Genomic DNA, 25,642 nt, shown 5'->3' with positions numbered 1-25,642 from the left:
TACAGAGACTCGAGTACACTTGAAGGTTTAACAACAATCATTCTTTTCGCAGAGCATTCGCTACTGGAACAGGAAAGAGGGAAGTGAAACTGGTGCATGGAGTACCGTATTCGAATGCCATAATGTGGTTGCGAGCGTAGACACAGATGCAGGTGCTAGTTAGTTAGTTAATTACGTGTTCCGTTGATCAATAGCACGGAAAAACCGTTATGATGTGGAATGTTTCAAATGCACAAGAAATGCGTGTTCCTTTTTTTATTTACATTACGATATTATACCTAAATATTTCTATTATCTATCCCATTCCCTTAAATGGCACAAAATTCATATATTATGTCTCCAGGTTTATTTACTCATTTTCAAGACTTCATTGCTATGGTATAGAAGGAGTTGTCAAGGAGGTATGATTTCAAGTTGTTTTTGAAACTATTATTGTTGTCTGTCAGACATTTTATTTCATCTGGTAATTTATCAAAAAGTGTTTTAGCAGCATATTTTACCCCTTTCTGTGCCAAAGACAGGTTAAGTAAAGGGTAGTGTAGGACTTTCTTTTTTCTGGTATTGTAATCATGAATGTCGCTGTTGATTTTCAACTGGTCCATGTTGTTGAGAAAAAATTTCATTTCTGAGTAAATGTACTGTGAAGCAGTTGTAAAAACTCCTAACCTTTTAAACAGATGCCTACAAGATGTACGACTATGAACCCCACACATTAGTCTAACTACTTTCTTTTGAGCAGTGAATATCTTTTGCCTAAGTGTTGAGTTGCCCCAGAATATTATTCCGTATGACATCAGAGAGTGGAAGTATGCAAAGTATGTTAGCTTACTAATTTCTAAATCCTCAAAATTGGCAATTATTCTGATTGCAAAAGTTGCTGAACCTAGTCGCTTTAGGAGATCAAAAATATCAATTTTCCAATTAAGATTCTAATCTATATGTACACCCAGAACTTAGTATGCTCTACCCTGGCTACTGAGTTCTTTTGATGTGCTATGTTTATTGAAGGAATTATAATTTTTGCAGCAGAAAATTGGATGTACTGTGTTTCAAAGTTCAGAGCAAGCCCATTCGCAGGAAACCAATTAATAACTTTTCCAAAGAACTTATTTGTATCATTTTCTTTTGGACTTTCTCTTACTGGATTAATAATTATGCTTGCATCATCAGCAAACAGTGTCAGTTCAGCATCTTGTTTCACATAAGAAGGGAGGTCATTCACATATATCAAGAACAGGAGGGGACCCATGATAAAACTTGTAGAACACCTAATGTAATTTCACCCCAGTCTGATGCAGTGGCAAACTCCTTTGAATCACATGAAGCATAGAAAGAGACTTTTTGCTTCCTGTTCTGTAGTTATGACTTAAACCACTCATATGCTGTTCCATTTATACTATAGAATTGTAATTTTGCTAACATAATGTCATGGTTCACACAATCAAATGCTTTGGATAAGTCACAGAATATTCCTACTGGTGACATTTTACTATTTAAAGACTCTATTATGTGGACAGTGAAAATGTATATTGCTGTCTCAGTGGAACAGCATTTCTGAAACCCGAACTGTGATTTACTAAGTATCCCATTACTGTTGAGATGGTTAAACACTCTTGAGTACATTACTTTCTCAAAGATTTTTGAAAATTGTGTAAGCAAGGATGCTGGCCAGTAATTATCGTGCATCTGTGGTTTCCCCTTTCTGTAGAGAGGCCTGACAATGGCATACTTTAACCTGTTTGGAAAAATACCCTGAGTCTGTGATGCATTACATGTATGACTCAAAACATCAGCTGTAATTGCTCCACATTATTTTAGTAACGTGTTAGAGATGTCATCTACTCCAACAGAACATTTATTTTCCCAAGATTTAATACTTTTCCTTATTTCACAAGAGGTTGTTAGATGAAACTTAATCTGACTAAAATTTTTCGAAACTGACTCTTCCATGGCTTTCTCTTTTGAACTATTCTCACCAATTTTTTCTCCTACTCTTCAGAAGTGATTGTTAAATACATGGGCTACCTGAGTACTGTTGGTTAAGATGGTCCCATTCTCTTTAACAGTAATACTATCTACACCAGTGCTTACTTTTCCTGTCTCCCTTCTAACAACATTCCATATTGATTTGATTTTATTGCTGGAGTTGTTAATTTCTTCTGTAACATACATATTTCTTGATTTCCTTACAACTTTTCTCGGTATGTTACAATAATTTTTATAGTCTAAAACTACTTCTGGATCTGTACTAGTTCTTGCTGTCTCATACAGTTTTCTTTTTAGAGAATGAGATTTTCACTCTGCAGCGGAGTGTGCGCTGATATGAAACTTCCTGGCAGATTAAAACTGTGTGCCCGACCAAGACTCGAACTCGGGACCCTTGCCTTTCGCGGGCAAGTGCTCTACCAACTGAGCTACCGAAGCACGACTCACGCCCGGTCCTCACAGCTTTACTTCTGCCAGTATCTTGTCTCCTACCTTCCAAACTTTACAGAAGCTCTCCTGCGAACCTTGCAAAAATGGTTCAAATGGCTCTGAGCACTATGGGACTCAACTGCTGAGGTCATTAGTCCCCTAGAACTTAGAACTAGTTAAACCTAACTAACCTAAGGACATCACAAACATCCATGCCCGAGGCAGGATTCGAACCTGCGACTGTTGCGGTCTTGCGGTTCCAGACTGCAGCGCCTTTAACTGCATGGCCACTTCAGCCGGCGAACCTTGCAGAACTAGCACTCCTGAAAGAAAGGATATTGCGGAGACGTGGCTTAGCCACAGCCTGGGGGATGCTTCCAGAATTAGATTTTCACTCTGCAGCGGAGTGTGCGCTGATATGAAACTTCCTGGCAGAGTAAAACTGTGTGCCCGACCGAGACTCGAACTCGGGACCTTTGCCTTTCGCGGGCAAGTGCTCTACCAACTGAGCTACCGAAGCACGACTCACGCCCGGTCCTCACAGCTTTACTTCTGCCAGTATCTCGTCTCCTACCTTCCAAACTTTACAGAAGCTCTCCTGCGAACCTTGCAAAAATGGTTCAAATGGCTCTGAGCACTATGGGACTCAATTGCTGAGGTCATTAGTCCCCTAGAACTTAGAACTAGTTAAACCTAACTAACCTAAGGACATCACAAACATCCATGCCCGAGGCAGGATTCGAACCTGCGACTGTAGCGGTCTTGCGGTTCCAGACTGCAGCGCCTTTAACCGCATGGCCACTTCAGCCGGCGAACCTTGCAGAACTAGCACTCCTGAAAGAAAGGATATTGCGGAGACGTGGCTTAGCCACAGCCTGGGGGATGCTTCCAGAATTAGATTTTCACTCTGCAGTGGAGTGTGCGCTGATATGAAACTTCGTGGCAGAGTAAAACTGTGTGCCCAACCGAGACTCGAACTCGGGACCTTTGCCTTTCACGGGCAAGTGCTCTACCAACTGAGATACTGAAGTTTCAGTTTTCTTTTTCTTTCTGAAGACACTTTAATACCTGTAGTAATCCAAGGTTTCTTTGAAAAGTTTGTGGTGTTACATTTATTACTTTTCTTTGGAAAACAATGTTCAAAAAGGGATATAAATTTATCAAGAAATATGCTGCATTTATCACAAGCATTTGGCTCGTTACATACATCTTCCCAGTTCACATTTCCTAAACTTTCTCTGAAGTGATCTATAGATACTGGGTTGAGCACCCTCACACTTTTACTTAATGGTTTCTGAAGTGTACACCCTGTTAGGTTTTGTAAGTTAATCGGTTGTGCACCTTGGTCAGATAATGCATTTACCACAGGGAAAGCATGTGTTTGTTCTACATCCCTTTGTTGTACAAATACATTATCTCTTAGAACACTACTGTCCTGAGCTACACGTGTAGGGAAATTGGTAACTGATTCTAAGTCATATGTTGTTAACAACACTTCTAGTTCACTTTTCTTATCAGAATTGCTTAGAAAGTTAACATTGAAATCACCACAGATTAATAACTTCTTCTTTTTGTCTGACAGACAGCATAATAGGGAGTCAAACTTTTTTATGAATAGCTCTCAATCTCCTAGTGGAGGCCTGTACACTGTTGCTAATATCAACACAAAATTATCTAGCTGAAGTTCACATGCACAAACCTCAATGTGCTGATCAACACAAAATTTGCTTACTTCAACAGTTCTGTATTTATACCATTGTTTTATGAAAACGGCAACTCCTCCTTTATCCATACTAGATCTACAAGTGTTACATGGTGCTCACACAGATAAAGTATATCAGTCTCATTCTTATTTTATAGATCATCTAAACACATTACCAGCTCAGCTACTTTATTTTTTATTCCCCTGATATTTTGGTGAAGTAAGTTGATACCACCCTTAGCTTTTTATCACTATTTTCTGTGTATGAAGTTCCTTTTCTACTATTTTCCTTGGTTGTTGTTTGTCTGGAATTTGGCTTTAACCTAAAAAAACTTTCTGCCTGGTCCCAATAACCACAGGGGTCACCCCTTGTGTGACTGTGGCCCACTTACAGTATTTGCTAATAGAGAAGCTAGCTTATCTTTCCCATTCCTATTAAGGTGCAGGCCATGTGTAGTGTAACCCCAAATACCAATAGAATCAACTGGAACAGTACTAATGTGAGACTTTGCCGGTGTCTGGAGCATCCCGCTCAACTCAGTGTTAACACGCCTTACAGCAGTGTTTACCCAGGGCTGATCATGGCGCTGAAAGGCCTCCACAACCCCACATTCCTGTGCCCAGCTCCTGCTCCTATTTTATCCAGGTCACTCCTAATACTATATCTTGGATTCATAGCCAGACTGTTTCCTGCTCCCCCAACTATAATTACCTGTGAACGGCGTTACTCGGTTGTGCTGAAACGCTAATCGATTGCAACTCCAAGTAAGTAGTAAATCTTATCTTGATTTCGTGTTTGTTGTATGCCGCCTTCATGGGGCTGCAATTGTAACTATCCGTATTGTAAATTGGTTTAATCCCCTTCCAATGTGAGGCTAACACTGCAGAACGATTTCTTCTGTGCTCTGTGCTTTCTTTTTCCTTTTTTCTCCTTCAATTTCGTGACACATTAGTTATTTACAGATGAGTGCTGCAAATTTACTACTTTGCACTACAATTTTTCTGTTAAAGTCGTGCAGGGGTCGTGACTGTAATTCCTATTTTCACTTTTTCTGAAGCCGTATGTTCTTGCGGTTATGAAAATATCTTTAAATTATTTTTCCGTGAAAAGAGTAATGTGAAGTTGTAAATTTGTGTGAAAACTGTGAACTGACGTACTCAGAATATTTTTAAAGTGTAATGTGAAACCAGATATGTTGAGCGCTATAGAAACAAATCGAGAGGTCGACAGAGGAAAGCACCAACAAAGATCCGGGAGCGAGAACAAGAAGGTGATTGTCGTGCTCCGTGAATGCTACTGGGCACTCTGTAGTGATGCTCGAGCGACAGTAGGATGCTCACACTGTGTGCTTATCCCCTGCCACTAAGGATTCAGTATTACTTAATGTTTCAGAAATAATCACGGAAAAACTTACCTGTGTTTTGTATCCCAAAACGCTTGGTATTGCACGCGCCTTATATCATCTCTCGTGTTTGAAAAAAGAAATCGCTTAAAGAACAATTACCAAATTATGACAATGCGATGTTCTGCTTTGTTTCTCACAGTCAGTTTAAAACGGAATACGAGTAAACGGCAACAGCACGAAATTATAGACTTTTTCCGGCATCGACGAATCAGAACCAGAATGGCAGAGCATTTAAAACATTATACAGATTGTTCCCCATCTGTGTACTGACACTGACCTCAGAGATTTACCATTACTGCAAGACACTAGTGACAATCGTTAGAAGTCTTTTCTCCTCATTATCTGCATTTGATGAGCACAAGGTTTAATATAAATAAATGAGACACGTTACTGAGCAACATAAATCATCAACAATATAAACGAGGTCTAGGGGACAGTACCTTCATTCGTTTACTTCAATTTCTGCCTAAAACACTGCTTATCGTATGGTTGTTCAGAGTGACACACAAAACCTAAAATTATACTGCTCAGACCACGACGCCAACATGCATTTTACGTCGTATTCAAAAGAAGAAGAAGAAAAAAAACTGTCATACAATTTCGTCCTATGACAAAATCTAAAGTCAATTTTAAATTATCTGCAAGCTTACAGACGTAGTATCATTGGTCGTGTATTTTAACAGATGCAACTTTCACAGCAAATATGCAAAACACACCCCGTCATTTAATTTACAGAGTGAGCCAAAATTTAAACATTTCAATAAAACGTATAATATGCAGACATTACGGCACCATGATACATTCACCTAACACAGCATTTCGGTGTTGCCTGCGTTCTCACATCCTCTTCTATAACGTTGGGTAACTCTCTCGACTCTTGCAGTAAAAGTAAACCTCTGGTCTGAGGTCAGTGTGAGCAGGCAGAGGGGGGGTGAAATCCATAATTTGCTAATCCGTATAAGGAAACGATATGTATAATGTTTTAAATGCCCTGTCTTCCTGGTTCTGATCCATAGCAGTCGGAAAAAGTATCTAACTTCATGCCGTTGCCGTTTAAGGTTTTCCTTTTAAAGCTGACTGTGAGAAACAAAGCAGAGCAGCACATTTTCATAATTTTATTATTTTCGTTTTTTAAACGATTTTTTTCCAAACTTATGACGTGATAAACAACCTATGTAATACCAAGTGTTTTTGAATACACAAAACAGTTAAATTTCTACACGACTATTTCTGAAATGGTAAATATAACGGACGCGCCTTTCCTGGCCGAGCACGCGCACAGAGCGTCAATATCCATGTGACGTTATTGTCACTCGGGTGTCAAAATCCACTGTCGTGTAACTGAGGGTAACTGTGTCGCAGGTCGGTGTAAAATAACTATTATGACGGTGATTTCGGTGTGCACCATAGATAAATAATTAAAATGTCGCGTTGCTCATTTATTCGACACATTAATCTTATAAACTATAATGTGCAGAACACTAAGCTGCGTGAACGCTGCAAGTGTACTGTTTTGATTGTAGACAGCACAGACTGTCCGCAGATAGTGACATAAAACAAAAATACGATGACGTATTTCCTAGTCGTAACCTGATATTAAGAACATTAATCCTGCCTGTACGGTGCACCGATCACCGCGCGACTGATGTGAGTTTACGGTGACTGTTGTCCACACTACGGATTGTTTGATACGCTCCGCGGACTGTTAAGAAAAGTTACAAATATATTGATGTTCTTTCTTACTGTAGACGGTCGTACTGTGAACTGTGCTGAGCAGCAAGCGAATGGAAATCCATAAATCTGAACCCGTTTTAATATGTCCCAAACTGACATTCATTTAAATCTCTTTAATGCTATTCTTCAGGCTTTCCCGACGACCTATTGTCATGTTGAACAGTCGCTTTTCTGCCGCCTATTCGCGTCTTTCTAGCACGGTATTTCAACTTCGTGACTCTCAGTCTTCTTCAGGTGCTGTCTGATACTAATTCCAGTATGGAACGAGCCCGGTATTTATGCCAGTGTTGTGCTGATTGATGTTTACAATTTAACTGAAGTATTAAGGATACTGTCCCAAATATTTATGTACTGTTCCTGTAACTACCACTGCGCTTTCAAAATGACGCTTCCTTGTGGAATTTGCTCTCCGAAGCTCGGCAAAGTTAATTTTCTGCTGCTCGACGTCCCACTGCTAAGCTCGTCGTAGGCCATAACTCCAAAAGAGATTACACTCCTTGTAATTGAACTTTCGGAAAATGTCTATGCAATACATCAGTCTGGACTGGAATCTGGTAGTATTATCTGTTCAAGGAAAATATCAAAAAAAAGGAAAACGCTTCTGAGACAAATACAAATTCTGCCAGAAAAGTTCAAACAACACGTCCATCCGCCTGAACGTTTATTCCGATGTGCAACATGTCAGGATTCATGTACAAAGTACCATTTCAAACAAAATCGTAGTTTCCCTTGCAAATTAAACACCGATGTAATTTTCAAAACTCTTTTTATACTGCTTGAATTAGCGTCCGTATTTGACTTATTTTGACTTTATCAATTAATTGGTTTCTATGATTCCAAAAATTCACATGTTGGCTGAATTCGAGCAATACATTCAATTACCTTCATACCAAATTCAGTACACCTGCATTTAATTGGATAATTAACAGCAGAGTGAGTTATTTCGTTTTTTTCATTGCTCCTTCGCAAAGGCCAGAGAGAAGCGCTGCATTCCACAGACCGCATAGCTTCTCTCTCGCAGTCACAAATCAAAGATCTTCCGTTACGCAACATTTTTCGATTAAATTTTGTCGTGCTACTGAGTGCTCGTTATATTGTGTAAAAAAGTTCAGCCGGCCGGAGTGGTCGAGCGGTTCTAAGCGCTGTAGTCTGGAACCGCGCGACCGCTACGGTCGCAGGTTCGAATCCTGCCTCGGGCATGGATGTGTGTGTTGTCTTTAGGTTAGTTAGGTTTAAGTAGTTCTAAGTTCTAGGGGACTGATGACCTCAGTACTTAAGTCCCATAGTGCTCAGAGCCATTTGAACCATTTGAAAAAAGTTCCACAGCATTTCAGGGATTTCATTTAGTCACACTTCACGTTATACTGTGTAAAATGTTCCACGGCACTTCTGGTATTTCATTTATTTGCACCTCGCAATTAAAGAAAGAAATGTTGAGATGTGGTGCTACAGTATGGCTAGTGATGGCTAACAAACATTATGACGTCGGAATACGTCATGCTTCAATTGAATGAAGCGTGTCATACTCTTCGGTGCGTGCAGACGCACCAAATGAGATACTTCTACAAATACTGCGCATTCATGCTGCAGCGGCAACCAATGGACTGGAAACTCAGGTATTATGGAGCGACGAACGTACGTCCAAGACTAGCCGACATCACCGGGAAAGTGGAGACTAACTTTGAAAAACATAGCTGAAAAGCTCATCACTCGCGAACTGCTTCTCTGGGTCTAGTGTAGCAGGGGATACAACCCGTCGGCTTTGAACAATGACGTCACAAGTCGCCAGAGAGCATGTATTACAAAGATGAAAGAGCTGAGGAGAATGTTGAGAAACAAAGGAATGCGAGAGAGATAAACTTTGATCTTGTCAAAAGCCGAGAAGCGATTCTTCTTAGTGTTGTAGCTCCCTTCAGTAGCTGATAAGTGTTTTTTGGCTTTAAAAAAAAATCTCACGAGATAGAGTAAACACTTATCAGCTACTGAAGCATCTGTATCTTAGGATCAGTTTATTCTATCTCGTGAGATTTTTTTTTTAATAAGCCAAAAAACACTTATCAGCTACTGAAGCATATTGGTGGAATAAGAAAGTGAAATATGGTAAAATAGTGAAATATAGATAAACGATCGCTTTTAGATTCACATTCAATTATTTTAATGATAGCGCTTATTAGAACACAGAACTGCTTTATTATCTATGCCTCGAAGTGAAGACATTACTATCTATGACTAAGGAATGACGTCATTGTTCAAAGCCGACGGGTTGTATCCCCTGCTTCACTAGACCCGCTTCTCTTAATGATGCCGTAAAGACTTTCTGCGTAAGCAATGGTAGCTTCTCATTGTCAATGATTTAACGTAACTGCAGATATCACACTGTACTACATTTTTTGTTTTGTTTCCAGTGACATCCAGAATTATAATTAAAATTTCTCTCTTTCATTAAACCATTTTTTACTATTAACAGTATAGTTCTTGAAACCCATTAACTTTCTCACCTGTCCTTATTACTGCAAATAGCTACTATTATAATTAGTGAGACGAAAGTTATTCAGTCTTTATTTTTAAATCGTTTTTAATCGTTGATGCATATTTATTAGTGTTTTTTTGCTGCTGTTGCTTTATAATTTTGTTACGTGAATTCTCATGTGGATTGTTGTGTGTTTAGCAGTTGTGCAGTGTCCGCCCATTACGTTTGCAAACAGTAGCCCACGTAGGCTTGTCCAGGGTGTATGGCGAAATATTTTATTAGGGAGAAACTTCTTGAATTCGACAGAAGCAGTGAATACTCATAATGTTATAGTTTCAGGAACCTTGCTTGCTTGTGTGAGAGTAGTATTCAGTTAACCCTGGGGAAAACTAGTCTTTGTTTCAGTTACCTCCAAACATAAATATTTTCCATTAATAAGTGAGAAGTCAGGGGGGACGTATCAGGCATCCCGCACATTTATTAGGAGAACATGGTCCTGTCTAGTTACAATAATATGTTAATATTAGAGGGAGTTCCGTGTCGTCACACCTGGCTCTATTACAACCAACCTGACACACGATGAATATTTTTTACGGAATAATGTACACTGAAACAGTTGCTTGTTACTAATATTTTGTAGTGCGACACGTTTCCACACGATTCTGCAATCACGTGCATTTACAGTTACTTTTAAATTGATTGTAATATGAAGTGAGGCTAGTTACCTTTGCTATACGGGCCAATGAGGTTATGTGTCGAAAACATCATTGTCACACATAGAAAACGAACATAACCTCACTTCATATTAATTACAAAAGGAATTGTAAATACACCTAATGATGGCAGCATGCTGACGAAACGCGTCGTGATAATAAAATATCAGTAACTAGTAAGTGACTGTTACACTATATATTAATTCATAAGAGTCTTACAGTACAGTCGCAGCCGTTCCATATAACATGGACAAGTTGAAGTTAAAGATAAATACAGGGCTATTACAAATGATTGAAGCGATTTCATAAATTCACTGTAGCTCCATTCATTGACATATGGTCACGACACACTACAGATACGTAGAAAAACTCATAAAGTTTTGTTCAGCTGAAGCCGCACTTCAGGTTTCTGCCGCCAGAGCGCTCGAGAGCGCAGTGAGACAAAATAGCGACAGGAGCCGAGAAAGTGTATGTCGTGCTTGAAATGCACTCACATCAGACAGTCATAACAGTGCAACGACACTTCAGGACGAAGTTCAACAAAGATCCACCAACTGCTAACTCCATTCGGCGATAGTATGCGCAGTTTAAAGTTTCTGGATGCCTCTGTAAGGGGAAATCAACGGGTCGGCCTGCAGTGAGCGAAGAAACGGTTGAACGCGTGCGGGCAAGTTTCACGCGTAGCCGCGGAAGTCGACGAATAAAGCAAGCAGGGAGCTAAACGTACCACAGCCGACGGTTTGGAAAATCTTACGGAAAAGGCTAAAGCAGAAGCATTTCTTAAACAGGAGATTGGAAAACCGATGGATTGGTCGTGGTGGAGATCATGATCAATAATTCATGTCATGGCCTCCACGCTCTCCCGACTTAACCCCATACGATTTCTTTCTGTGGGGTTATGTGAAAGATTCAGTGTTTAAACCTCCTCTACCAAGAAACGTGCCAGAACTGCGAGCTCGCATCATCGATGCTTTCGAACTAATTGATGGGGACATGCTGCGCCGAGTGTGGGAGGAACTTGATTATCGGCTTGATGTCTGCCGAATCACTAAAGGGGCACATATCGAACATTTGTAAATGCCTAAAAAAACTTTTTGAGTTTTTGTATGTGTGTGCAAAGCATTGTGAAAATATCTCAAATAATAAAGTTATTGTAGAGCTGTGAAATCGCTTCAATCATTTGTAATAACCCTGTATTGTGTGGTAAGCTCATCATGGCTCTTTAGCAGAGTTCGCTTTTCCACTTGACTGCGTAGTCGGCAGCTGGAAATTGCGTACAGCAGAGGAGTCACAGAGAGGGGCAGCACGTCCAGCGGCGGCATTCCGGGCGCCACCTCCCCCCCCCCCCTCCCCCACGCAATATCGAACGGCCGCGCCTACCTCCTCCTTCTCCCCGCCCCCCCCCCCTCCCGCCCCTCCTCATCACTGGCACCACTGCTATGCAGCCGCGTCCGCAATATTGCCGACACTGTTGCTGTCAAGGTCACAATGCCATGCGGCGCCGCTCGAGGCCTCACGCTCCCTCTCGCTTTGTCTTCTGTCCTCCGCTCTGCCTCAACAAAGCTCAGCACGATGCAGAGATCTCTTACAGCCAGGCACCATCGAAAATCACACCGATCCTTCCACCCTACATTTTTTTTTCCTGGTTCCTCCGTCTTCTGACTTGTCCGATGCGGCCTGCCACGATCTCCTCTGTTGTCAAATGACACTATATGGCTCCAGATTAGATTAGATTAGATTAATTTTTTATTCCATAGACCCATAAAAGAGGGAATCCTCCTGGGTGTGGAACATGTCAGATAAACACATCACAAAAATGTAATTAGAAAAACTTGATTTTCATTAATTTTAATGATGCTCAGTCAATAAACAGTCAAATTATCTACATGAATTAAATTTAAACTTCTAATATTTACAGGTTTAATTCTTACATCTGCTTTAATTAAATACATCATTCAGACATTTTCTAGTTTCTTGGCTGTATTGTATTGCTGTATTGCTGTATTGTCAAAAATTAAAGTAAATTATTCATTTAAGTGATCCTCAATTAAGAACAGTAAAATTATGTACAAGATTTAACATTAAACTTCCACTATTTATAGACTTTAGACTCACATCTGCTTTCCATACATCCGTCATTTACACAATAGGTAGTTACTTGGCTGTTACAACCAAGTATTGTCAAAAATTAAAGTATAATAAATTTTCATTAAAATGGTCTGCTGCACTTGTTGAGAAACTCATGGATGGAATAGAAGGAGTTGGCCACCAAAAATTCTTTTAAATTATGTTTAAATTGTCCGTTGTCTGAAACTAAACGCTTAATGGTTGATGGTAACTTATTGAAAATATGCGTTGCTGAATACTGGACTCCTTTGTGGGCAAGAGTATGTGATTTTAAATCTTTATGTATATTGTTCTTATTTCTAGTATTGATACTGTGTACTAAGCAGTTAGCTGGAAAAATATATGTATTATTTACAACAAACTTCATTAAGGAATAAATATACTGAGAAGCTGTGGTTTATACGCCCAATTCTTTGAATAGGTTTCGACATGATGTTCTTGGATTTACACTACTCATTACTCTTATTATACGCTTCTGTACTCTAAGCGTTTTTCTTTGTTTGTGGAGTTACCCCAAAATATGATACCATATGACATAATGGAGTGAAAATAAGCAAAATATGCGAGTTTTTTTTATATTTATGTCTCCTATGTCTGACATCATTCGCATTTGCAAACACAGACTTGTTTAGGCGCTTTAGCAGTTCGTCAGTATGTTGCTCCCAACTGAATTTATTATCAAGCTGTAAGCCCAAGAATTTTACACTCTCAACTTCTCCTATTTTCATGTGGTTATATTTTGTACAAACATCAGAAGGATATCTCTTGGAAGTTCAGAACTGCATATAGTGGGTCTTTTCAAAGTTTAATGACAGTGAATTGGCTATGAACCACTTATTAGTGTCAGTAAAAATTTGATTAGCTGATATTTTAAGGTCTTAAACATCTATGATACGCGTATATAAGACTGCAACGGCAAATGAAATTTATACCAAGACCGGGATTCGAACCCAGACTGCTTTCACCTAAGGCAAATGTGCTAACCACTACACCATCCTAACACAGTGGCTTTCCACAATTACATGGATTATCCTAGCTGAGGAAGGAGGCATATAGGGTAGTTCATGTAATTGAACAAAGCCACTCTGTCATGGTGGCGTAGTGGTTAGCGTATCTTCCTAGTGAGCAAGTGACCCAGGTTCGTAATCCCAGCCTTGGTAGAAATTTTCGTTCGTCAGTTTCTCTCTTCTGCCTCAGAGTAGCACTCACTTCTAAAGTAGTCAATTACTTCATTGAATATTCTGTATGTTTCACTCTTTACCTTTACAGAACTGTGGGGTCTTAAGTGAAATGTAGCCAGAAGACAGCATACATAGATATCAAGAAATGGCAGGAGATTGTGATCAGCCATGGAAGAGGAGAAGGCTAGATACAAGGGCAAGAATGGAGACAAGAGGTTTAGTAGACCGCAGAGTGTCTTCGTTTTAAAAAGCAACTTCGCTTCAGGTCCAAATGTGTGAGTTGGGGACGAGATGTTTGTTTCAAAATGTAATGAATAAATAACGGACCATTTAATTAAGTAAAGCCACCAAAGAAAAGATAAAAATGTATAAAAGGTATACGTCTTCAGCCTTCATTCTTGGTCTTACTGGCAGTCTTTAGTACCATGGTGTTCATTCGCTGGTGTCTCCACAAATCATATTAATTATAAAATATTTTAATTTTGTTTTCAAAAACTCTTAAAATCATCTAAGAAACTTTTTGGTAGCCACGTTAGCTGATGGCAGTTCCTTTATTAAAAGATCACAAACTAGTTCCGCGATAATTTAATTGCATCCTCAGGTGTATACATCTAACTAATTTAATATTGCTTCGTTAAAATACACAGCCTCTTAACGTTCGGGCGGTGTTAGAAATGCGAGAACCGCCTAAATTGGATGTTAAGTTAGTTATACGAATAAACTTGAGGATGCAGTGAAATCATTACAAAACCAGTTATGTGTGAGTCTGTAATAAAGTAACTGCTAACAGCTAACGCGGGTCCCAAAACGATTTTGAAGATTTTAATAGCTTTTTTAAGAATCTTTGAAAATATTTTATAGTGAATCTTAGTTGTGGATGTACAAGCTGTAAAATCATATGCATAGTATTCATTAGTCTTTTTCATATATCCCTTTCCTGGATGATTCTTCAAAGAACTTTTCCATCTTTTGTCATTTTTAAACAGATCATAGTTCTCTCTGTCAATATTAATTAATAAAATCCACTACTGCATCCGTTGGAGTACAGCGAAAATAGTGCTCCACACCGAGCTTTAACATTAAAAAAAATCTGAGATGTATGTGTGCATCATTACATCCCTAGGCTCTACATACAATTTTTTGCTGAAGCCCAAGTTTTACAGCAGTGGATACACGATTAAGATTGCAGTAGTAGATTTCGCGAATAAATAGTGTTCGTTATCAAAGGCAACTAGGATCCGATTTAAAAATTTTACGTGCCATGAATCGCGGCCACGAAAAGTTAATAACTTTTGACGGATTCACTTAATTTTCTGCATGTTCCAGTAACACCATCCCTCAAACTCTTCGCTCCTCTTCTTTTAAGATTATCCGCCTCTCCCGGTTCACCTCTGTACAGTACTTTACCCCATACCAACATTCATAGAAATGTTATTTTATCCATGTGGGATTTTGTTGAACGTCATGACCTCTAATAACCGTTAGTGAATAACGCAGCCTGTCACAGACACTTCCAGAAAGCTTTATTTTGATGTATTTAGCGGTTTCTGACTGAAATGCTCCTCTACAGATGGCTAACTTGTTTAATTACAGTAATTAAGGAGCGGATAGCATGCTACTAACAAAAACATTAATGTAATTAAAATACTGAGCCACCTGTAGTAGATCATTATAGCTTGAAACAGGTATTGGCACGGAAATAAAGCTTCTTAGAAATGTTTGTGGCTGGCTGCGTTCTTCACCAACACTTGTCATAAATTTCCTCCTTCAGTAAAAGCGTATGTGTGATACTAGCATTCTTTTGGCAAGGTTTACTCGCATTGCTGTGCTAGTCTGCTTCTAATACCGCATAACTAATTCGTCATGCACTATTTTCATTCAAAGGTAACAGAATGAAACTATATTGTTCCACAGACCTTTACAAGTCTCAAACATCTATGATATGAGTATACAGACTGAAGCGACAAAAGAAATTTTTTGCCAACGCCGGGATTTTTTTTCTGCCTAGAATAATTACTACTCTGTACATGCTTCGGAAGGAAGGCCGCACAGGAAAATGTAGGAGACCTAATCGATAAGGACTAGTTGGGCCCGGACGGGCCGGGCCGAAACTGAAAAACGAAGACTGTCTTTTCGACCTGAAAATAGGTTCACAACGCAGGAAATACGCACTCCTCTAAGTGTAACATTACACATTATGATTAACAAACCTCATAGTTAAGTAGGTGAAATGATAAGGGGGGTAAAGGTCGAGGGCAAGTTTTTTTTACAAAAATTTAGTTTCATCCGTTGGTTTATTACTTCATCACACGACGATTTAAATACACGAGTTCTTCTATTCAGTTCATTGTTTCATAGCGTACCGTTTGTTCATAATGGAAAGCAGAAATGCAGTGTTATCTCTGTAAAGCGTCCCGAAAAACCCACCTCTCCCGCATCACAACGCCGGCACTTCACTTGGATGTCATCATAATGACGAACTCCTCGTAGTTGACCTGCCCGTCACCGTCGATTTCCGCTTCTCTGGTCATCTCGTTGACTTCTTCATTGGTGAGCTTCTCGCTCAGGTTGGTCATCACGTGTCGCAATTCAGTGGCACTGATGAAGCCGTTTCCGTCCTTGTCGAATACACGGAATGCTTCTCTGATTTCTTCCTCGCTGTCCGTATCCTTCATTTTGCGCGTCATCATGGTGAGAAATTCTGGAAAGTCGTGTGTACCGTTGTCATCAGCGTCCACTTCGTTTATCATATCTTGGAGTTCTGCTTCTGTTGGATTCTGCCCGTGGAAACGCATGACAGTTCCCAATTCCTTGGTTGTAACAGTGCCGTCACCATCCTTGTCGAACAGAGAGAAGGCTTCATTGAACTCTGCGATCTGCTCGTCGGTAAGCTGATCCACCATGGGTGAGTAGTCGCTGCTCTGGCTAACATACGTCTACACTGCCCGTACGCAAGATTCGAACCCAGGTCACTTTCTCCTTAGGCAAATGTGCTAACCACTACACCATTCTGACACAGCGGCTTCGCACAACTACATGGACTATCGTAGCGGACGAGGGAGGCATGCTAGGGTAGATCATGTAGTAGCACTAAGCCACTGTGCCACGGCGGTGTAGTGGTTATAATTGGCTATACGGTTCTTAATTTTTGCGCCAAGTTTGTCACTAATGTTATTTCTGTTGCTTCTTAGGATTCTGGGATTTCTCTGGTTTATTCTCCATCCGTATTCTCTATTGCGGGTCGTACATTTAATGCGAACATTTTCTGAAATATTCAGATCTTTCGCAACTAATCACATAGCGTTAGCCGGCTCTTTAACCTGTATATGTCTCAGATATATCTTCCATCATTCTAAAATTATTGAGATGAGTGGGGTATTACTGTCTAGTCATAAAACACAAGAAATTTATAAACAAGGGCACTGGGGAAAGTTGCTTACATTGTATAGCAATTTATATTGTGGAGAAATAAAAATGAAAGCGTTTACCTACGAGCCATATGGTCTCGAGGTAGCGTCTTTGATTAGCAATTCAAAAGTGGAGAGCGCTGCTTTAGAGTTCATCCACTACTTAGAATTTCAATAAAATTCTGATATAAAGCGAGTCACTCTCATTCTGCCTACAAGTTTGTCGAAAGACGACTCAATTCGAATAAGATGTCACTGGAAAAAAAAGAAGTCAGTAGTGCATCAGTCTTTGAAGAATGACTGTTAGCCAGAAGCAGCTAACTTCAGCATTAATATTGTGAGTACAACGACCAGTTAGGGGGGCTCCTGTGTTGCCCGGATTTTCCCATGTCTCAACCCGCCTTTTAATACGAGTGACCCTCACTGTTCACGAATGGCGAATTGTGGTGGAGTCGCGAATCTATGGGCTGAAGAAGCAAGGAGATACTGACCACGAGGTTGTCTCTTTACGCCTGAAAAACGGATTCAATCTTTCCATGAGGTGAAACCCAACAGCTGTTAAGTACTTCCGAAAATTTATTTTACCGATCAGTTGTATTAATCCGAGAGATTGCAGAAGAACGTAACATTTCAGTTCGTCATGTCATGAAATTCTGACACATCATCTTGGAATGCATCGTGTTGCGCCAAGTTCGTCCCACGGCTCATGAGTCAAGACCAGAGAGACCTTCGCCTCGCAATCTGTGAACAGCTTTGAGGTCGCGCAAATGAGAACGAGATGTTCCTTAAGAGAATCATAACTGATAATGAGACGCTGGTCTACGGTTATGGTGTTGAGACCAAAGTTCAATCTTCCCAACGGGTCGGTAAAGGTTCGCCACAACGAAAATAAACTCGTCGGGTCAGGTCAAATGCAAAAGGCATGCTGATAGTTTTCTTTGACCTTGAACTATTAGTTCATCATGAATTCGTGCCAAATGGTTCAAATGGCTCTGAGTACTATGGGACTTAACATCTATGGTAATCAGTCCCCTAGAACTTAGAACTACTTAAACCTAACTAACCTAAGGACATCACACAACACCCAGTCATCACGAGGCAGAGAAAATCCCTGACCCCGCCGGGAATCGAACCCGGGAACCCGGGCGTGGGAAGTGAGAACGCTACCGCACGACCACGAGATGCGGACGAATTCGTGTCACAGAGACAAACTGTTTATCGGTGGTACTATCGGAACGTGTTGCGACACCTGCGAGAAACTGTGAGAAGGAAACGGCGAGACAATTCATGGATCTTGCATCACGATTACGCACCCGCAGTTTCATCCCTGTTGAGTCGTGACTATTCTCCCCCCCCCCCTCCAAAAAAAAAAAAAAGGAAAGAAACTCTGTACTCTCTGTGTTACCTCATCCTCTGTACTCTCTAGACCGGGCCCCAGCGTACTTTTTTATTTGCAAAGTTGAAAGCCCCATTCAAAGAACGACGATTTGCAACGATAAACGGGATAAAACAAAATCCGCAGTCAGCGCTTTGTACAATCCAGCATGACGTGTACCATGACTGCTAATGGGAGTGGAAACAGCGTTCGGACCTGTGTATCAGTTCTGGAGGGGAGAGTATTTTGAAGGAGACCATGCACAATAAGGAAGAGTAAGCGTAGAAAAAATTTGTGAACAAAGTTCCAGAGTTTTTTGAACTGACCTCATATGTTGTGTTGCGTCTTCAGCTGATGATAAATATTATTTATTCAGGAAAGATTATTATGGGGTTATCAAATGCATTTCTGAAAATGAAAATTCTGCATGCAGCTGACTAATGTATGTCCTTCCATACGTTTCCATTGCCACTTCAAATATGTTGTACAGGGTACAAACAAGCTTATTTACATTGGATTCAAATATAAATAATTAAATGATTTCTAGGTTAATATATTTTACTTTAAAGCGGCTGACTTCAGGCTGGGCATCCTACTGCCTATGTGGAAAGTAACGCGAAATTACCGCATTACATTCCCAAGCAGTACATGCTATGTCTCTCCATGTGAAAGATTCTGGAATTAAAACTTCCCATCATTCGAATCTCAGGGAGGGGAACACATTGAGAGTAGACATATTTGAAAGGAAGAAAGGGACCGTGAAGGGAGGAAAGATAAGGATTGGAACATGGAATGTGAGGACACTACTGCAAGCAGGAAAGCTGGAGAATGCAAAACAGGAGATGAAAAGGAACAAATTAGATGCCCTCGGTTTATGTGAAATGAGATGGGGAGAAAAAGGGGAGATAGAAAGTGGAGATTATAGGCTTGTTTACTCATGGGAAATCAAGAGTGGTGAAAACGGAGAAGGAATACTGATAGGGCAAAAGTTGAAAAATAAGGTAATTAGGATACAATATATTGATGGAAGACTGATGATGATATGACGGAAGGGTAGTTCAAAAGCTCTGGTGTTAATACTGGCATATATGCCAACCAGCTGGCATAGAGGTGAGGAAGTGGAAGAATACTATGAGAAAATACAAGAACTCATCGAGAAAGAAAATAGAAATGGCTACATTATCATCATGGGGACTGGAATGCAGTGGTAGGTGAAGAAAGAGAAGAAAATGCAGTAGGAAAATGTGGATTAGGAATAAGAAATGAGAGAGGTGAACGACTAATTAGTTTCTGTAACGAAAATTCATTAGCAATGGGTAACACATTATTTGAACACCACAAAAGGAGACGTTACACATGGATATCAAATTTGAATAGGGAAAAATATCATTAGACTACATGCTGATACAAAAAAGGTTTAGAAACTGTTTGAAGAATGCTAAAGCTTATCCAGGAGCGGATGTAAATTCAGACCACACCATAGTAATGAGAGAAATACAAGTGAAGTTGAAAAAAGTCTGGAGAGGTAAAGTAAAGGAAAGACTAAATACAGAAAGACTCAAAGAGGTAGGAAAGGCATCATATTTGGAGAACAGATTTATGGAAAAATGGCAAAGAGGTAGTGTTGATGAAAGTGTTAATGACAAGTGGATAAAAATGAGGGGAGGATTCATGGACTCTGGAATTAGAGTATCCCAAAGTACCAGGAAAGAATGGATAACAGAAAACATGTTGAAAAAGATGGAAGAGCGGAGAAAGTGGAAATCTGTAGAAACTGAAGAAGGCAAAAAGAGGCGCAGGAAACTGAATAATGAATTAAGAAGAGAAACTGAAGAAGCAAGGGAAAAATGGATGAAACAGAAATGCGATGAAATAGAGAAAATGGAGATGGAGGGAAAGTATGAAATGATGTATGGACTGGCTAGTGAGATAGTTTTTGAACGTAGAAGAAAGAGGAATAACATGGAAATAGAAAGAGCGGATCGTACTCTAGCAGAAGAACCACAGGAGGTTTTGAACAGATGGCAAGAATATATTGAATGTTTGTATAAGGGGTATGAAATGCAAAGCGAAATTAAGGTTGAAGAGGAGCAATATGTGCCGGAAGATGGAAAGGGATTCACCATCTTGGAAGCAGAAGTACAAAAGACGCTGAAGAAGATGAAGAATAGGAAGGCATGTGGAATTGATGATTTGCCAGCAGAACTGTTGAAGAGTGTGGGAAAGAAGGCAAGAAAAGAAACAGTATACCTCTGTAACGAGATATATGACAAAGGGGAATGGCCTGAGAACTTCCTTGCAACAGTTATGATACCAACAGAGAAAGAGAGAAACACTAAAAAATGTGAAGAGCATCGAACCATCAGTCTAACTGCTGAGAGTGTTGAATAGAAGGCTATAAGGCAAGCTGGATAGGGGGATTGCAGAGGAGCAGTTCGGATTTAGAAGGGGAAAAGGAACAAGAGATGCTACTGGCCTGTTAAGGACTATAGGGGAAAGATATATGGAAAAAGGTAGATAAATCTTTGCTGTTTTTATAGATTTAGAAAAGGCTCCTGACAGAGTTCATTGGAACAAGCTGATGCATATTTTGAAGAGGAAAGGAGTAGATTGGAAAGAGAGGCAACTGATGCAGAATCTATATTTACACCAGAAAGTAAGCATAAGGATTGGAAATGGAATGTCAGAAGGAAGCAGCATTGGACGAGGTATTAGACAAGGTTGTTGCCTTTCCCCACTGTTGTTTAACGTATACCTTGAAGAGATTATTGCGAAAGGCTTAGATGGGAAAGGAGAAATATGTATTGTTGGAAAGAGACTAGAAAGTGTAAGATTTTCTGATGACATGGTATTAGTGGCAGAAAGTGAGCGGACAGTGAATAACATGCTGAGCGATCTGAATGAAGCTTGTGTGGAACACGGGGTGAAAATAAACACAGCAAAAACAAAGAGTATGGTCATCAGTACAAGACGCAGACTATCCAGTATTAAAATAGGACAATCTACCATTAGCCATGTAAGTGCATTTAAATATCTTGGATGCACAATAACTGGAGACTTGAGATGTCACCAGGATGCGAAAACTCGAATTTCCATAGCGAAAGAGACATTCAACAGAAAGAGGAGACACTTACGTGGCAAATTAGATAAAGATCTAAGGAAAAGGGTTGGCAAATGTTTTGTTTGGAGTTTGGCACTATATGGGGCAGAAACATGAACGCTGAGACGAGAGGACGAAAAAAGTTATAAGCATTTAAGATGTGGATGTGGAGGTGAATGGAGAGAATAAGCTGAATGGAAAGAGTGAGTGATGAAAGAGTATTGGAAAGGGTTGGTGAGGTAAGATGTCTGCTGAAGGTTGTAAGAGAATGGAAAAAGAACTGGCTGGGACGTTCATTGAGAAGGAAGTGCTTGCTAGCAGATGCTTTGGAGGGATTGGTTTGTGGAGAAGACTGAGAGGAATAAGCAGATACAAGATGACAGACGGCACAAAGGGAAGAGGAAATTATGCAGACCTGAAGAGGATGGCGGAAGACCAGACAGCCTGAAAAACTGCCATGTGAAAACCTGCCTTTTGGCAGAACACTGATGATGACTTTAAAGAAATGGGCTGTATCTGAATATGGACACGTGCATTATTCGATAATTATATTACATACTTATACATAAATACTTTCATTGTATGTTTTTTTTAAAAAATACGAATGGGTAGCGGAATTGGATACAAATATAGATAACATATTTATGTACATAAATATATTCCCATCTTACTGAAAAATTTAAACAGGCTATACCAGAATATGGGCTTGAGCACAATTCAATTATTATAATCTTTTCTTATGTATAATAAGTTCACAACATGTCATGGACACGTATTGCAGGTGGCACTTATTGAAAGATGAGTGGTAATGGTTACATTAATTGCTGTGAACTGAGACTGTAAATTATGAGCCTGCATTAATTACTTTGTCAAAGCTTATTAAAAAAGTGGTTGAGCCTGTTTCACTATTGTCAAATGGCTCTGAGCACTATGGGACTTAACTTCTGAGGTCATCAGTCCCCTAGAACTTAGAACTACTTAAACCTAACTAACCTAAGGACATCACACACATCCATGCCCGTGGTAGGATTCGAACCCGCTACCGTAGCAGTCGCACGCTTCCAGACTGTAGCGCCTAGAACCGCTCGGCCACCCGGCCGGCTCACTATTGTCGTTGAGCAGATGTTCTCCAAGTTTCTTTCTGTGGGTATAGACTTTTAGTTCTTCATATACAGACAGTCTGTATTCTTTGTTCAGTGTACATAGTGTTTTAAAGTTGCTGTCCCGTATCCTTGCCTATTACAGATTTGTGTGATGCATTGTTCTTTGAATCTGGTGTAGAAGCTACGGCGAGTTTCACTTCTGTACTGAGCTGAGCATTTATATAAAATTTGTTGTGACTGATCTTAAGTTATGAGGATGTGTTTGGCAAATTTTGTTTGTCTGAAATGCAGTTCTTACTTTGTGTCCTTTGAAGATATTGGGAATCTTCTGGGATACGTCAGCAAGGAAGGGGATACATATTGTAAGTATATTTTCCTGGTTCTGGATGGTTGTTTTGTACATATACTTTTTTATTTTTTTAACTAAATTGTCTATTACCGTGTGATTATATCCATTAGCTGCAGCTATTTGTTTTATGATTTCAAAAAAATGCACAAGAATATTAAATTAATCTGTGTGTAGTAAGTAAATAACCTCATTAACTTTTTTCAATTAACGATCTCCAAACAAGGTAAAAAATATGTCTCCCAAATCTACAGGAAACCATCTACCACAGACTTAAACATACCTGCTTCCTCCTGCAACCCCAACATTCACAATCTACGAGCGCACTGCTCAATAATTCATACACCTCTAAAAATCCCGCTGAGTGATGAGACCACCAGAATGAAATATAAATCGTAAAGCAAAAACCTGAATCTGTTAGGTACAAACCTACACTAATAGACAATTTAGTTAAAAAGTAAAAAAACAACCATATGGCAGAAAAAAATACACTAACAAATTGAATCCGCTTCCTCGCTATCGTCTCCCAAAAAGGTTCCCAATATCTTCAAGCGACAGAAAATAAGAATTGCGTTCCAAACAAGCAAAAAAATTTCTCAAAGATTCCCTCGTAACCTGTAGTCGTATACAGTGAAATAAACGACATTTATTTTCTTTACTGGTTACGGGCAATTAGTGCCCTTCTTCAGAAGGAAATCGGTAAAGAAATTAAATTTCTTTTATGCAACTGGTTGCTTATAATTTCATTTTATATATAAAATCTTAGTCAGTAAATGCCCAGCTCAATACGCAGGTCGAACAGGCCATAAAGCCAGTTTCGAAGAACACAACGCCCACCACACAAATCTGTGGTAGCCTTCCATATAAAAGATACAGGACAGCAACCCTGAAATACTACTGGGCAAAGGACACAGAATGTCTCTCTACGAAGAACTAAAAATCTGTATCCACAGAAAGGAAATATCTACGCAACAACAACAGTGAAACAGGCTCAACCACCTTTTTGCAGAAGCTTTGACAAAGTAATTAAAGGAGTATCATAATTTACAGTTTCAATGCACACCAAATAATGGAACTATTCCCATTCAACTCTCAAGACGCTCAACCTACAACACATGTGCATGATTTTTTTGCTTTAATCTTATTATATATAAGAAATTAATGCAACAATTGAATTGTGCACACGTCCACATTTTGGTGCAGCCCATTCAATTTCTTCCAATATGAGAAAAACATATTTATGTACATAATTATATTATCTTTTATCTGTATCCAATGCTACAGCCCATTCACATTTTGAAAGAATAGAAGAAAAATATATTTGTATACACATAAATAAGTACCTAATATAATAACTGAATTGTGCACATTTCCGTATTCATGTGTAGCCCATTTGTATTTTTTTTAAAGGAAAACACATTTATATAGAAATCATTTAATCTTTTATCTTTGTATCCAACGTAAACAGGCATATCTATAACACGTATATCATCTTTGAAGTGACAGTGTGAAGATATGGAGAGGACATACATCGGGCAGCAGCATACAGACTTTCCACGAGTCTACTGTCTCTGTAAGTGTGTTCACAGTCAGAAATTCATGTTGTTTAACTCCGTAAGTGTCTTTTGTAAATAAATAATTTTTGTCATAAGCAAAAGATGCAATATAACCCGCACTACCCTCGGACTGGTACTGTGAAAAGACGTCTGTACTCTTCACCAACAGCAGCTATGTAAATAAACAATTCTTCACCTGAAGATGATGGTGTGAACCATCGAAACGCGTAGTGGCAAAAAAAAAAGTGAATGACGCAAAAACGGTTTTATTTGTACTTGCTACTTGGTTATCAAACAATACATGTGGGGTTTAGGATAAATACCTCCACAAGCTAGATAAATTATGTTCTGATTCCGGAGAGGGTACAATATCAGCATCACTAATTATAAAGGATCGTAGTAATCTCAGACTGAAAAACAGTCTGGTTGCAAAGTTATTTATTTCAATGAAACGTTGTAAGCTTTTGGGGCATCATCATATCGCCTAAAAGTAGTTGTATAGAAAACCGACACGTCATAGTCATACAAGACGATAGGCGGACCTTAATTACACCAGCAAACTTTGCTGTAGACAGCACGGAGTAGGACCATGCTTACAGAAGTATAAACGCGGAATTAGTCGATCACAGTAAATAAACAGTATTAGTAACTGCAAGAACATCCATGGGAAAATCCGGTACTGTTTTCACTTATAAACGCTAGTATGACTCAAATAACACGAGCGAGGTACGAGGAAGGTTAACCGCGAAGATGCCTCAAGTGGCAGAAGTAATACTTCAATTGATCGACGATCGAAAGAAGCAAAAAATTCTGAGGTTTTCGGTATCAGCACAGTCCATGACTCACTTCCATACCCTGCTCGAGACGGAAGTTCTTAGAAATTTCTTCCTCAAAGTAAGGCCGATGTTTGATACTGATAGACTTTTTTGGCCAGGAATGTACTCATTGTCTGTGTTAGTGCGCTTTTTATGTGCGCCTTGTTTCGCCCGTCACACGTAATTTTGGTT

General features: G+C 39.5%; 1 protein-coding gene across 1 annotated transcript; it reads right to left on the bottom strand.

The window, feature by feature from the left end:
* Positions 1-16,201: 16,201 nt before the first annotated feature.
* On the bottom strand, positions 16,202-16,651 carry LOC124595495 (calmodulin-like). The gene has a single exon (XM_047134259.1). It carries the CDS (start codon positions 16,649-16,651, stop codon positions 16,202-16,204), a length of 450 nt encoding a protein of 149 aa, XP_046990215.1.
* Between the last annotated feature and the right edge of the window lie 8,991 nt (positions 16,652-25,642).

The sequence above is a fragment of the Schistocerca americana genome, chromosome 2 (assembly GCF_021461395.2).
Source record: "Schistocerca americana isolate TAMUIC-IGC-003095 chromosome 2, iqSchAmer2.1, whole genome shotgun sequence".
In the NCBI taxonomy this organism is placed as follows: Eukaryota; Metazoa; Arthropoda; class Insecta; order Orthoptera; family Acrididae; genus Schistocerca; species Schistocerca americana.
The sequence above is the reverse complement of the archived record's forward strand: the minus strand, read 5'-3'. Positions and strand labels throughout refer to the sequence as shown.